At 38.2% G+C, this 15,798-nt stretch overlaps 1 protein-coding gene across 1 annotated transcript in view; it reads left to right on the top strand.

The window, feature by feature from the left end:
• LOC145307326 (uncharacterized) overlaps nt 1-15,798 on the top strand; it is a 68,374-nt gene extending 52,576 nt beyond the window's left edge. The window contains exons 3-5 of the mRNA XM_080149708.1: nt 4,536-4,605; nt 5,492-5,583; nt 15,480-15,798. Of these exons, the coding sequence (XP_080005834.1) occupies nt 4,536-4,605; nt 5,492-5,583; nt 15,480-15,561 (244 nt within the window). The 3' untranslated portion in view covers nt 15,562-15,798. The remainder of the gene's footprint in view (nt 1-4,535; nt 4,606-5,491; nt 5,584-15,479) is intronic.

Below are 15,798 nucleotides of genomic sequence, written 5' to 3'. Positions count from 1 at the left end.
CAATCGAGCCCTGCAGAAACTAGCCAATTCTACCTCTGATTGGACCCTTTTGCAAGTAAGGGGACAGTCAGCTGCCAACTGAGAAGCCAACTGACCCGCGAGACGGCCTTTTAGGTCGATTTTCCATCATTTTGAACGCATTATGTAGGCCTCTGGCCTACGGCAAGCAGATTTAGCCTGCTAAAAGCGCCAGTTTAAGGCGTTTTTCCGTACCGTGTAGGAGTAGCGCTAGGTGCGCAGCCACGGTAATCGGATAATTTAGCTCAGACGGCTACAGAACTGAGTCTAAATTGGCAAGTGTAGCTGGGACAAGCCCCAGGACACCCAGGCCAAACCTACGAGACGGACAGCTAAGTGCTGGTCTCCCTGAGAAGGCAATGTGTGGCTGCGAAGCTTCAGCACACAAGTAAGGCCTACCACTGCGACGGATAGCAGAATTTGAGCCAAAGGCACGGCAGGACGGGACATTCCCTGCCGTTACCTCCCAGGATTCGAACCTGAGGCGCTGCAGGAAGGGCCATTCCCTGCCGCCATCTTTCGGGATTCGAACCAGCGGCGCTGCAGGACGGGACATTCCCTGCCGCTGCCATCCATCGACCCTTGCAGGACGGACATTCCCTGCTGCCATTGCTTCCAGAATCACACCTAGAGCTCCTAGTGATAACTACACATAAGTGTTTATAAATGTCAACCAAGTGATAAAAAGAAATATAAAATTGTTGACCCAGTGATAATTGATAAGCTCTAGTGATTCGAAGCTACAGTATAAGCCACCACCAGCGGTCTACACACACCATGGTAAGCGATACTACCATAGCTGCGGTTCGGCCACCGCCGAAGTTTCTGCCGACCCCAGCCGAGCGGGAGGCCCCCTTGTCTCAAGGGCAGGACCTCCACTTCCCCTGCCACATCAGGGTGAGGTTCCCTACTCCTGACCCTGCCCAGCACGTACAGGTTGATGCCATGGTAGATTCTGGCAACCGTGTACCAGGGTCTGCTGTCATTTCTGAACACCTCATGCACGCAATGGGCGTGCAGCGGATGTTGGTTCCAGACAACACCCAAATCCTGACTGCTAATGAGGAAGGGCAACCCCTTCAGGTAATTGGAAAATTATATGAATTATATATGGCAGTCTCACACACTCTTATACTCCATCTGTACCACGTGACTGTGGTACGGAATCTCTCACACCCTCTGAACCTAGGAGGGTACTTTCTCAAGGAGTTCGGAACTAGGCTCTGTTTCGACATGCAACCCCCCTGCTTGTGGGTGCGTGGGGAGTTTATCCCACTCCGTGGCGTCCCCATAGACCGGGAGACAGCCGAGAGAGAGTTGAGTTACGAGGGGCCTCTGCCAGGCCCACTGCCAGAGCAGCCGCGTGTAGTCAAGAAAGGCACGCACTGGGTGGATGCTACGCTGAACGCCCACAGGGGGACCAACCTGCTAGCCATGGGATTGCCCCCAGTACCCAAGGTGCCTCTGGAGAGCCTGCCAACGACGTTTCCCGAGATTTCCAGCCCTCCAGAGCCTATCTTCTCCGCCGACACCTTTATCAACGGCCAGCCGTGTCCACCTGGCCCCCTCTACCTCCAACCGGCCAAGTCCAAGCCCAGGCCCGTCAAGTCGCGGTCTGATGCACTCGGAGCAGCGCCCAGCCCCCAGGAATCAGCCTCTCCCGGCGCCGTGCCCGTCAAGTCATGGCCGGACGCCCTCGGAGCCACGCATGGCTCCGATGCCTCAGCCTCTCCCGGCACCGAGCCCGTCAAGTCGCGGCCGAACGCCCACGGAGCCAAGGCTGGCCCCGGCAACCCGGCCTCTCCTAGCGCCAAGCCCGTCAAATTGTGGCCGAGCGCCCTCGGAGCCACGCATGGCTCTGACACCTCAGCCCCTCCCGGCGCCGAGCCCGTCAAATCGCGGCCGGTGGCTCCCGGAGCCGAAGCTGACCCAGTGCCAGCCACTTACAGGCTAAGTGCTGTCACTCCAACCAATGGCCAACCACCCCAACTCCGTACGGCCAAGAGGGTGGTCTTGCCTGGCCGCGGTGTCATGGCTGTCCCTGTTGAGCTAGTGGGACACCGCACCAAGGATGCCATCCAGCTATCTGCCCCAGAACAGAGGTTTGGGGAGTATCTTGTCATACCAGAAGGCCTGTATGCGCACAGGCCTGGCTCCGCCAGCGTGTTCCGAGTGCTGGTGGTAAATGAGGGGGAGATGCCTCTCCTGCTGAACGCCGGCCTCCCCGTGGCTGGGGAGCTGGTAAAGCCCGACTATCTGGGCCACACACTCAGCCGTGAGGGGATAGCCATGCAAGAGGATTATATTGACCGCATCCTTGACTGGCCGGCCCCCATCACCCCCAAGGACCTGCTGGCGCTCCTGGGGTTCTTTGGCTACTACCGCTTGTTCATCCCCGAGTATGCCAACCTCACCTACGAGATGAATCGGCAGAAAACGGCCAAGACACTGACCTGGACAGCCGAGATGGAAGCCCAGCTGGTACAGCTCAAGGACAAGTTTCGCCAAGCCCCCATCCGAGCGCCACCCAGGTTTGACTTACCAGCCGTGTTCCAGCTCACCACAGACTTCAGCAGCCGTGCCATCTCTGCCATACTCAGCCAATGCCAGGACGGCAAGGAGAGGCTCATTGCCGCCGTGGGGCGCAAGACAACCAACCCCGAGACTCGCTACCCGTCCTGGAAGGGAGAGATGGCCGCCATCATGTATGGAATTCGGAAATTTCACGGCATCTTGTCCTACCGTAGTTTCCAGATCAACACTGATTCCTCAGCCTTGCTACAGATGAAGTCACTGAACACATCCACAGGGATGGTGGCCCGCTGGCAGGAGGAGCTAGCGGCCCTAGATTTCACTGTCTGCCATCGTCCTGGCACCCAGAACACCAATGCTGACGCCCTCAGCCGCCGGGAGGATGATAATATGCCGACAGCCACCGCCGAAGAATTAGCAGAACAGGCTGAATACCTCCACACCCTTTGCCAGCTAGGGGAGCCCGCAGCTGGCAGACCCTCCGCAGCACGGCTGGATCCGGCCCGAGTCTTAGAAGCACAGACCCAGGATCCCCTCCTGCTCCGTGTCCGCCAGTGGGTGGCTGACGGAAAGGCCCCAACCAAGGCTGAGCTACGAGGCAAGGACCGGAACGAGCAGCAGTATGCCAGCCGCTTCGCAGCCCAGGGACTCAACGAGCATGACTGCCTCACCACCACCGACCAGACCCTGACAGGGGAGAGGACAAGATACCTGCTGCCTTCGGCCCTCCAGCAGGACGCGTTTTTCCTGGCCCATGGAGCCCCCATGGCTGGGCACTTTGGGATGGACGCCACTATTGCCCACGTCGCCATGCATTTCTGGTGGCCCAACCTGTCCTGTGACATCCGCCTGATGGTTCAGACTTGCCCTGAGTGTGTACAGAAGGTCATCAAGGAGAGGCTGAAGTTAGGAATACACGTGCCCTCCCGACAGGGGTATCCACAGCAAGTCCTGTTCATTGACCTGGTGGGGCCCCTACCAGAGACGCCAGCCGGGAACCGCTACATCCTCACCTGTCAGGATGGGTTCAGCCGGTTTGACAGCCTCTACGCCATCCCCAACAAGCGCACTCTCACGGTGGCTGAAACCCTACTGCACCGCCACCTGGCCACGTTCGGATGTCCCCTGAAGATCCACTCTGACAATGGGATGGAGTTCACTGGCCAGGTATTCAAGGAACTGGCCTCCAAGCTTGAGATTGGCCTGACACATCCACCGCCCTACAACCCGCAGTCCAACCGGGTGGAGAGGTTCCATCGGACGCTCAACACAGGCATGCGGCAGTTCCTGGATAGAGATGACAACAACTGGGAGCCACACTTGCCTGCCATCGCCTTCGCTCGTTGGATTTGAACTCGCAACCGGTGAGCTGAAACGCTTCGGCTTACCACACAAGGACGTACTTGCATTTTTAGTTTATATTTTACCTTGTTGTTCTAGGAATCAAAATTCCAAAATCAGAATAAGATAAAATTATCGCTTTCTTGATCGTACCTAACTGTTACAGGAACCATAATGCAAAGGTCGAAGTCCATAGGACACTTAATAACATTCTTAAATTACCTAAATACAAAAGTCAATAAAAATTTTCTGTAAAGCAAAAGAAAATCGGTTATGCTTAATTATATCTTTTAATATTTAGTTAATCAAGAAATATCGGCGTTATCCTCTTCGAAATTTTTTTTTCAATTTTGAAAATTTGAGTAAGCCCCTCCCACCCCCCCCCCCCCCCCAACAACGACAACAACTATTTTAGGTTAGGTTTTAGGCTAGGGAGCCGAGCGCTGCGGCTAGGCAGGCAAGGGGGTCGAGCGCTGCGGCTAGGCAGGCAAGAAGGCCGAGCGCTGCGGCTAGTCAGGCTAGGGAGCCGAGCGCTGCGGCCAGAGTTCATAGTTCGCTGTCGAGGGGTGGGGGGGGGGTACTCAAATTTAAAAAATTGAAGAAAAAAATTTCTATGAGGATAATACCGAAATTTCTTTTTCTAGGCTAAGTGTAAGCAGAGAATTAAGCAAGAACATCAAGGGTTACAAAGAGCTCAGCACAGAATTATCACAGGTTATTATCCATTCATATTCATAATCCTTATATAAAGTAACAGGATGGATATTTGTTTGTATCACCGAAGGATCTTGCTAGCCGCTAAACCAAAGTGGTTCTCCTTTACAATGCGGCTTTTCATATGTCCAGGTAGAGTTTATAACTATTTCATCTAAAATGAAAACTTATGCGAGTTTAAAAATTTTCTATTTTCTTACCTTATATGCTTTAACGCTCTTTTTCCTTAACAAAAGTTGTTTCACAATTAAATTTTTAGTAGAATATAAAAATATTTTTCCTTTGACCCTAAAAATTATTTAAATTCTTTGATTTCTAGACAAACATGTTTATTGTTTATATTAAACATGCAGTTTAAAGGTTGAACCGATTTTTTCTCTCTTAAAAAAGTAAATATAAGCATTATTGAGAAGTAATAGAACTTTTAATAACAAATTCTTTGAACTATGAAATTTGTTTTCAAAAGAAAAGCTGTTCATTTTAAGTCTGTTAATTTGCAATTTTTATTTGTAAAGAAATCACCATTAGAAAAGAGGGGTTTTGTCAGTTTCGTGGCATCGCCTCATGAATGGCGTATCGTCGTATTTTCACAGTAGCTTTCGATTTTAATTTAGGTTTGGAAAATGTTAATGATTGCCTTTCAGGGTTAGACAATTAGCCTCACACAGGAGAAAAGCTTCTGTGAAAATACGACAAAACGCCCCTTAAGAGGGGATGTCACGAAACTGACAATACCCAAAAAGAGAAATAAGCCAAATTGGTTAAATAAAAAATTATATCATTTTAGATGATATTTTACATGTTTGAAAGAATGTATTGAAATATCTAATACCTTTTAAGTGAGACAAACAATATTCAACTACCCAACTAAATATAAAATTGTCAGGTCCGCCGTGATATTGACAGACAGAGGGCTAAAAGTGTTCTCGATGATAAAGTGATTAAAACTTCTTTCTACAAATCTCCAGTTGGAACCAGGTAAAGTTAAAATATTAGAAAACAAGGATGACAATATCCATAAAAGCGAAGCTCTAAAATCAGTAGGAATGAAAAACGAACAAACACTTTTGTAGAGTTTCAGAACTAAATAATCAGATTATAAATGTATAAAAGTCGTAACAAAATTTTAGGTAAATTTGTTGAAAAACTGCTTAAGTACAGGATAATATTTAAGGACATACTTAACTTTTTAGGACTTGATTATAGGGATGCTTCGCTTATAACAATGTACTTTGTTCTCCTAGGAATCAGTATGCCAAAAATCTGATCAATTGAATAATTTTAACACATAAAAAATTGCTGTTAAAAAGGTTAAAAATCAACATGTTAAAAATGGACTTGCAGACATTTTGGTAGCGATTATAGAGTTGCTACACTTTCTAAATCCTACCTAACTACTGTAGGAATCACCATGCAAAGTTTAAAATCGATGGACGATTCTAACATGCCTAAACTAATGAAAAGAGCTAACGGTTACGGACTGACGGATGGACAGACGGACCGACCCTAATTATAGAAAAACCTCGTTTTTAAAAATACGTATAGATAAAAGTGTGCTTTGTAATTAAGCTAAGCCTGAACAGTCGTTCCTACAGTCGTTCCTATAAACATACAGACAAACGGAGAGTTATTTACAAATTAAGTGAAATTATAAAAAAATCAAGCATACTTACATAGTGTTTTGCAGTTTGAGATAGGCCCGATAATAATATAAATGATTTTCCAATTTAATATGCATTTTTATCATACATATAAAACTAAAACAAGAAGTTATTTTTGCAAATATTTTATTCCTTTATCAAAAAAAGTACCTTGTATCATAGTTCTTTGGTAATGGAATCCTTATTTGTTATCTCCTAGGGTCCAAAAGACCGGTCAAACAAGAATGGGATTAATCATATTAACGTTTTCTTGAAACTTCTATAAAATAATACCGTACATGGTTCACTCCAGAAGAAATTCAGTATGGCTCAAAACTGGATTTGATTAAGCTGAAATGGATCAGATTAAAATTCCTTTTGAAAAAAAACATTTTTACTAACGAATTTTAAAAAGCAAAAAAACGTTGTAAATAATTATATTTTCCTGCATGTATTATTTGGATTTGTTATTGGAAAAAAACGTTCCAAAATAAATTTCTCAATTGAAACAAAATATGCGAAAAATAACTTTTCTTAAGAATAGAATATAGTTTGTTCAATTTTGTGCGTGGCTAGGATTAAGCAAAAGGGTGCGCAAAGCACATAACAATTTTTGTACGCCCCTTACTGACATAATTTGGAGGGTTTCTGTCAGGGGATTTTGTACTCCTATAATTTGTGGCAAGGGGTGTTAAATTTACACCCCCCACACTCCCCTGTAACACGCCCTTTGCGTTGAATTACGTATTCATGAGCTTTTTACAATATTCAAATTGTCTATCAAATTCATATTTCATAACTATCCAATATACTATTTCCGTGTGAAAAATGTGTAATGTTTTACATTTTTAAAAGCGAAGCTTTTCTTTAATTAGAATAGGTCCGTCCGATCACATGTTACACTACGCTCTAGACGTGTTAATGTTTGTTTGTCCTAACGCTTCCAAACTTTGTAAGTATTTCTGTCATTTCAACCTGTAAAGTTTAAAAGTTTAAAATTATGATTTTACCAGGGATCTCAAGAGATAAGACATTGGCCGATAAATTAATGTATATCCCCAATGACTATATACAAAATGACCCCTTCTGTAGAGTAGTCATTAAAGTTGTCAAGCCAATAAATATGACAACGCCATTATAAAACTGTGTGGACTAGTGTGATAAACAGCCCAATGTCACCTCCTCCCTGAATTTTACAATATGAAATTAAGGTTATTCTTTACAAATAAAATTATATTACTTCATTATTTGGCTTAACTAAATTGAAAAATCGCGTTGTCATGCTCTCTATTAAAATATCTAGGTTTTAAATCAACCATTAAGAAACATTTGTCTATATCACCGAGTATTTTCCTTATTAGCTAGCGAATCTACTTTATAATTACAGTCTATCTGCCTGAAACTTCGTCACTCTTTGTTTGGTTAGGAAATTTAATATTTTACCTTTTTGCATATTTAAAATTAAGATGCTTTTAATCTTATTTGCACCCGAAATCCCCACCCGGGGCCCTCCCCCTCCGAACAAAAAAAAACTACAATGAGAGTTATTCTTATGGGGTTACCTTTTTTAATTTTTAAAACAAACTTTTAGGGGTTTGCTGGTTACTTTTTAAAATTGCTTCTGTGCAATTTATAAACATAATTTTCCTTGTATTAGTTTCATACTTAATTAAAAATAGCTTTGTATACCTTGAAATAGCATCAGACATATTGCGTCCTACTTGGACAGAGACTAATATTCGGATAAACATCTTGTATCAATTACAGTTTAAGTGTATTTTTTAATGCATTTGCTAGTTAGTTTTTAACTCCTCCGGTGCTTAAAAATGTAACCATTGATTCTATAACAGGCACAATCATTACCATTCACAGGGCAAAGCTTAATGATAAATTTGAAAAACTTCATTAGTTTTCAACAATGCCAAAATATTCGAACCACAAAATCATGCAACAAAGAAAATGTTATTAAAACAAGTTTTCTCAAGATAATATCATTTAGTTGTTTTCAATTTACTCCTTAATCTTTGTCGACTTTGTTTAAAATATTGTTTATCAGAATACATTTCCTCAGACATATCTTCTCTTGTAATTATTTCCCTAATCTGATAAAGAAAATTCTTCTGTCTTATTTGGAAAATTTGTAAACAAAATAAATTATATCTGTCTAAGAAATATATTACAGGTAATTTGATAGAGTATTTTTTTAGCCCTGCTGGGTTTTCTAAAAACGTCTATAGCCTTACCTTTTGTAATAATAACCCCCAGGAAGCCCTCTTATGTCCATGTATGTTTGTTTCAAATGTAATTAGCTCTGATGGTTAAATCAACGAAAAAAAAGATTCTAAAACAATTTGGTCCTTTCACACAAAGAGCCCTTTTGTGCATCTTATTTCGAGATAAATAAAAAAAGGGCGAGGGTTGTTTTTTCCATGCCTAGGTCCTGCTGAGGGCCCTAACCCTGCGAGGCTACCAAGTACCAAATATAACCTAACTTAACCTGAATGACCTAAAGTAATAAAAAAACAAATAAAAACACCCTACTTCCTTATTTTCAATTTATTTTAAAAGTAAGAGGGCCGGGTTTTCGGTGCTCAACAAGGTACCTTATGTGAAGACACCGATATTTTTTTTCTTCATATTATTCAGTACAGCTTCGTTTAATTTGAACACAACCGATCTTGTTCATTTTGTGTTGTACTGTGTAATTTAAAATTTTACATGCATTTGTTTTGACATAATTACAAAACTTTTTTCCTTTTCACAAATTTTACCTGTAAAAAAAACTATTTTTCCAAAACAACAAACAAGTCGAATTAAGTGGGAAATATTGCACAAGAAGATAAACTATTTTGTCTTAAACATTATAAAAATTCATTTAAAGACGTCGCTTAGTTAATTTAATGTATGTGGGTTTTTATTTCTAAAGTCCTTATAACAGGATATGTGTTTGTCTGTGTGTCTGTTTGTTTGTACCGAAGGATCTCGGTAACCGCTGAACAGATCGGGTTCTCCTTAACAGGGTAGCTTCTCATAGGTCCGACGAAGGTTCATAACTATTTTGGGGGAGGAAACCAACACCCTTCCAAGCGGAACACAGTAATAGTGTCTGACTGATTATGACGTAACAAAAAAAATTTGCCCATGAGAGGCCGTTATTGAGCAATGGTAAAATTTATAGTGGCCTCTCATTGGCTATTTTTTTTGTTACTTCATAATCAGTCAGACACTATTACTGTGTTCTTCCAAGCGAAATAACCAAAAATTCGAAATTTCATTTTACCTATAGAGACTTGAGTGCAACATAGCAAGGTATCTTAGAGACTTGAAAGCAACATAGATAGGTATCGTATTATTTTTTTAAAAAATATTTAAAGTGCCACTAGAGGCCTTTAGGGGGCGTAACCGCTAGTATTTACTAAAGGAATGAGTAAAATTTGAAAAAAGTGGCGTAATAAATAAGGTAGTATAGGGCCAGTTTAGTAAAGGAAAGCGAAAGTATAATCTTCTTTTCCCAAAGCAAACAAGTTTTTAACCTTTAATTTTATTTCAGGGCTAAAGACAGTAATAGAAGGGTAAATATTTGGGTATTTAAAAGCTGCTAAAATTTACACAAATTTCATTTAAATATATATTTGAGTGGAATATGCATTCAAACAAACAAAGTAATATAAACGATTGTAGTTGAAATGAGTGGTTGCATAAGAAATTAGAAGATCTGTGTGTATCAACTCTAAAAGTGATATTTTTGGTTGGTCCGTTGATTCTTCCATTAAGAAATAAAATTTTGAAGCAAAAAGGAATTAAACAAAGTTTGCTCAATTAAATTGTTGAAGGAAGCAAAAAATTACCATAACTATGTTAACCACAAAAGGAATCTACACACCGATTTTTAGACCTCTAACCCTATCAGAAGTTGAGATAATAGGAGTAGGGCGTTCAATGCTCCTATCCACCTCCCCAGATAGATTAATATATATTAATTTATAATCTTTTTAAATCTTTAAAAGATCTGTCTTAATTAAGAAAGCATGAAAAATAACAGACTTCTGTTTTTCATATAATTTATCCCCATCCATTTTGTATAGAATTTCCCCAAAACAAATGCATATCTGTAAAGATTTTAAGGTCAAATTTATAAAGGTAATTCAAATTTTCTGTTTTCTCATGTACGGAATGTTAAATAGAAATGGGGTAAAAACAATTAGTGTATTATTTACTATACCAGCGGCTATGCCCCTAGAGGCCTAAGGGGCACATAAAATGTTTTCTTTTCAATATATGGTAAGATCAGCTGTTTACCAAAAACTCCGCTAGGCGGCGGTTTATATTATACAGACAAACAAACAAACAAACAGACAGTCAGAGATCCAGGCAATGATGCAGACGTAAGAACAATTTGATACTTGAATTTATTTCAGCAATAATACATCTAAAAATTCTTAAGGCATATTAAGAAAAGTTGCATATATTGCATAATTCTTATACATCAAAACCCATTTTCAATAATTGACGAATGTAAAGATGGATGGCTTCGTTCAGAAAATACCGACTTACAGGGGTAAGGTTTTTTGTGTGTTGAGTACCACCAAATGTGCACATTCCAAAGAAAAATCGACTCTAGAAAAAATGACTCCCTGGAAAAAGGTTTTACTTTCTATTAAAACTAAAATTTAAAGTGGAGTGGGTCGACCTCCCCCTCCCCTCTCCCTTCAAGGGCCACTAGAGGCCTCTGGAGGCGTACCTGTTAATTGACGTAAAACGTTGCTACTGAATTGTAAATTTTTAATTTTAATATTATGTATGGTTAATGTTAGTTTAATGTTGTTAAAATGTTCATTTTCTCATTTTTCGACAAAATATTTAATTTTACATTTTCAAATTATGACAAGGGATAAAGTGCCCGAACAGTTATTTATCGGGTCGTATTATAAAGAAAGATTAATGAAAAATTATATGATTAAAACCAGTTTTGTTATCCCCGAGAAGCCGAAGGGTCGGGCAAACAAAACTTAAATATTAATTAAATCAGTATTTGTCGAAAACTTATCTCTTTAAACCCCTGTTTCTATATGATTTGTTAGTGTCAAAATTCATTTCTCGCGGGTAGAATCATATGTCAAAATTTTTATTGTTTTGCTTTACCTATCCTATTTTCTGTTTGACACCTTAAAAACTTTTTTTTAATTTCAATGTATTTCTCAAAACGCCCTATCTAATTTTTTCAGAAGTTAGATCATAATATTTCATCTTATGCGAAAAAAATGCATACTCGGTCAATAGGTTTTGTCAGACTGCAAAAATTCAAACCTTCAATGTACCTAACTGATAAAATGTTAAAATTGACTATTACAATTGATGTTTTCATCCTTGTTTAAAATTGCAAATATGAATGTTAGTGTATTTAAAAATTAAGTCCACAAGAAGCTAATCTTACTATACATAGTGTTTGCTGGCAAAAAGGACAAATTTGTAGAACAAAGACTATAATGTTATAGAAATTATCATGGTATTCTTTCCTACAATGAGGAATGTTCCAAACACATGTCCTCAAACAGTATTCTGTAAAAGAAAGTTTTCCAACAAATTTACTTACAATTTGGTTTAGACTTAATATTCTGCTTACTCAGTTCTGACACTCTACTAGTGTTTATGTTCGTTTGTCCTAACGTTTCAGAGCTTCTCTTTTATGGATGTTGTCATCCTTGTAGATGTAATATTTGTGTGACGCCTATTGGTAAGTTAAAAGTAAATTATGGACCAACAGACCACTAAACAAGACTTTTCAAGTATTATCACTGCATAAAAATATTTAAATTTCAAGCATCGTTTGCTTTATGTAAAGTGCATTTTTACTCTTCCAAATAAATGTCCTGTTTTTTTTCTCCTAGGACCTAACTAAAAATAAAGAAGGAATGGAATATTTATCCGAAAAAATGTGCTAATTTTGGGTTAAGTAATTGGCCCCGCAGGGTCTAGAAATGGAAGAAAGGCTAATGTGAAAATACGACGAAACGCCCTTTAAGAGGCGTTGCAACAAAATGGACTATACCCTTTCTAACAGAATAAACAGCGTTTTACATTTTTTTATATCTTCTATTGACAGGAAAAAAAAATTTAATATAAATAATGATTATTTTCCGACAAAAATTATTTTATATTCAGATAAAAACTTTTGAAAAATGTATTTTAAATAATGCTAAAGATAATGCTGAATTTTCAATTTCTTTTCACTTCAAATATTGCTAAACTTACATTATTTTTAAAAGCAAAGCTTTTCTATAATTATGGTCGGTCCGTCCGTCCGTCACAAACGGATAGCTTTTTCCGTTCATTTAGGCATGTTAGAATTGTCCTATCGATTTCAAACTTTGCATGGTGATTTCTTTAGTAGTTAGGTACGATTCAGAAGGCGTAGCAACTCTATAATCATTACAAGAGTGTCCGTACGTCCATTTTAAACATGTCGATTTTTTTTACTTTTTTAACAACAATTTTTTATGTGATCTAATCATCTGATTGATTCCTGGGACAACAAAGTATAATGTTATAAGCGAAGCAACTCTATAATCAAGTCCTAAAATTGTAAGTATGTCCTTACACATTATCCTGTATTAAGCAGTTTTTTAACAAATTTACTTACAATTTTGCTTCGACTCTTATACATTTAATTTCTGATTATTCAGTTCTGACACTATAGTGTTAATGTCCGTTTGTCCTACCGTTTCAGTGCTTCGCTTTTATGGATGTTGTCATCCTTGTTAAGTTGCAAAGATGCTCTAAAAGTTTAGTAGGCCCAAACTGCTCAGTATAAATAAGAGCAAGTATATGTTGGTACCAAGTAGAAACAGTGAATGTTGTTCACAGGGCTTGGCAGCCGCGCGACAGCCGCGATTAATCCTTAAATTTAAACCGGTTTGGACACTTCTATTTTTTTTGGAAAAGAAAGATTGCCTTATTTTGGCCAGGTTTAGACTTCCACCTGCTTTTTAAATTTTTCCTGAGGCTTAAATGCGGCTTATGGTTGTTCATAATGCCGAATTAATTATTACACAAAATGCAGCGTTTCAGTAATATGCCAATATTGGCTACTTAAGTAAGATTATTTTAGTCATATTTTTAGACGATAGAGAAAAATAATCTACTAGCGGCTTCGCCCTTAGCCTCAAGGGGCTTTGCCCTAAGAGGTAATTAATGAAAAAAAATTAAGTACCTCTAGAGATGCCCCCACTCCATCACTAATTTTAAATAATTAAAAAAAATTAAGTACCTGTGGAGAAGCTCCCACTCCACTACTAATTTTAAATACCTAATTAAAAAAAATTGGGGGGGGGGGATTTTTTTATTTTTGTGGGGGTTAAAACCACCACAGAGCCAGGTATATACCCTGAAGAGTAGAATTCGATCGGTTCAGTGGTTACCGAGATCTTAAGGGACAGACGGACAGACATCAAGCTACTTTGTATTATAGATAAGTTGCTACTCCTTTATAATTTGTGTATAGAAGTTACATTATATGTCAAACTGAAACAACAATTGATAAAGAATTTAAAAATAGAAACTCATTATTTAGTAGCTGAGCTACTCTTTGACAAGGTCTGGTCCGTCATCCTACATTCAATGATTGGTAGGATACTGTTTTTGAGAAGATTTTTTTATTTTTCCAAACAGAACCCAGTAAACTCACAAACATAAACCAACATATTAACTCACAAATAAGCTGCAGTAAAATTTTCTTTTGACTTATTGCTTAAATATATCAAACTTTCTATACTATTAGTATTTACTCTATTATTTTTTATTGAGTTTTGTTCATCCTTAATGTTGCTCAGCTACTAAAGCAACAAAATGTCACTGTTCTTTTTAAAGAAAAGCTCATCAAATTTTGTTTATGCCTTTACAGATGTCTTTAAACATTTATAGAAAGCAAATGTTATCTTTAGCGCTAATTGTTTTCATTTCAACTCCTTTTTTACTGACGTTTGTGTTTTTCACGGATGAATGAATAAGCAATAGAGCCTTATAAATTATATACCTATATTATTAGCAGTTCATACACTCATATAACACGTCACCTAAGGATGGAGGAGACATTGGACTGCTTATTACACTAGTCCCCAAAGTTTTACAATGAGGATTTCTTATTCGTTGCCTTCATAACTTTGGAAACTTTCTTTGAATTTTAATTGGTTGGTTCATTAAGTTGAGTGCCCAAACGTTTCAACCACTAATTGTATTCTACAGAAGGGGTAATTTTGTGTATTATTATTCCGGATGCACATCAATCTATCGGCCATTGTCTTATCCCTCTAGATCCCTGCATGTCACCATATGACTTTTCATCTACGTATCTGCATACAAGTTTCTATAAAATCAACATTAGAGTAAAATTAAATTCAAAGCAAGTAAACCTATTCCTGGTATTGTATGAGTTATCCTATTTGGCAAATAGTAAACCTAATCCTATTCTAAAAATAATCTTTAACAAATAATACTGTCAACAATGCTTTTCACTAATTTTCTTTTTATCTTGAAAACAATAACAAAAATGCTAATAATTGTCAGGCCTTCTTGTTTTTTTCTTGAAAATTAATTTACTAAATAAATAAATACAACATATTTCATCAAATATTCATTGTAAACAAATAATGTACAAAATATATAAGATTTTTTACTTCTTTTTTTAATATCAAATACAAATTTTAGTAGCAAAATATTTAGCATTGATAATATTTTCCACAATATGGGAAAAGTAGCTTCAGTGAAAAAATAGCAACAATATTCGTTTAGTTTGAGATTTTGTAGAGAAATATTTGTTTACAAATTTATTAGCGGCTTCACCCACAGTTGCTTCTTGGGATGTTTTGAAGAGGTGGTAATATTCACAAAACGCCTTATATGTATTTAGGTTTTAAACAGAAAAAATCTTTTTGTAAGAGTATTCTTATTGATTTTTTCTTGGGGTGGTTGGTAACCCCAATCTTATAATTACTGAAAACAATCTTATTACATATGAGAGGCTTCGCTATATAGGGCAGCAATATAGACCAAGTGGTTAGCGATATATTTTAGTACACACAAACATACAAACAGCATGTTACTTTTTGTATTTATCGAGATAAAAATTAAATCTGGTATGAGAAGGTTAAAAGTGAAAACAGAAAAGTAGACAGAAGGTCAATCACGGTCACTAAGAAAAGATATTTTAGCTTATTAAAAATGATTCCTTTTTTTCAGGTCTTGCAAGGGTGCAGGAGGAATGTACTACTCAGATCCTGTAGGTCGTCTTTGCTTCTTTACAGATTTTAAACGAGTCTAATATCTTTCTATTTATATTTTTAATTATTAACACCTATTGTAATTTTAGAGAATAATGTTGCAACAATTTTGTTCAAGTCTATTTATTTTAAATAAAAAAATACTTTCAAAAATTTAAACAATAATTTCTATGAAATTTCCATTCTTAATAGTTTACTAAAAATCTATTTATTGTTAAAACATCAATATATTTAATACTAACGAACATTTACGATTACGAAATAAATTATTAAAATGA

The sequence above is a fragment of the Acartia tonsa genome, chromosome 2 (assembly GCF_053477335.1).
Source record: "Acartia tonsa isolate MP-2025a chromosome 2, ASM5347733v1, whole genome shotgun sequence".
NCBI lineage: Eukaryota > Metazoa > Arthropoda > Copepoda > Calanoida > Acartiidae > Acartia > Acartia tonsa.
The sequence above is the reverse complement of the archived record's forward strand: the minus strand, read 5'-3'. Positions and strand labels throughout refer to the sequence as shown.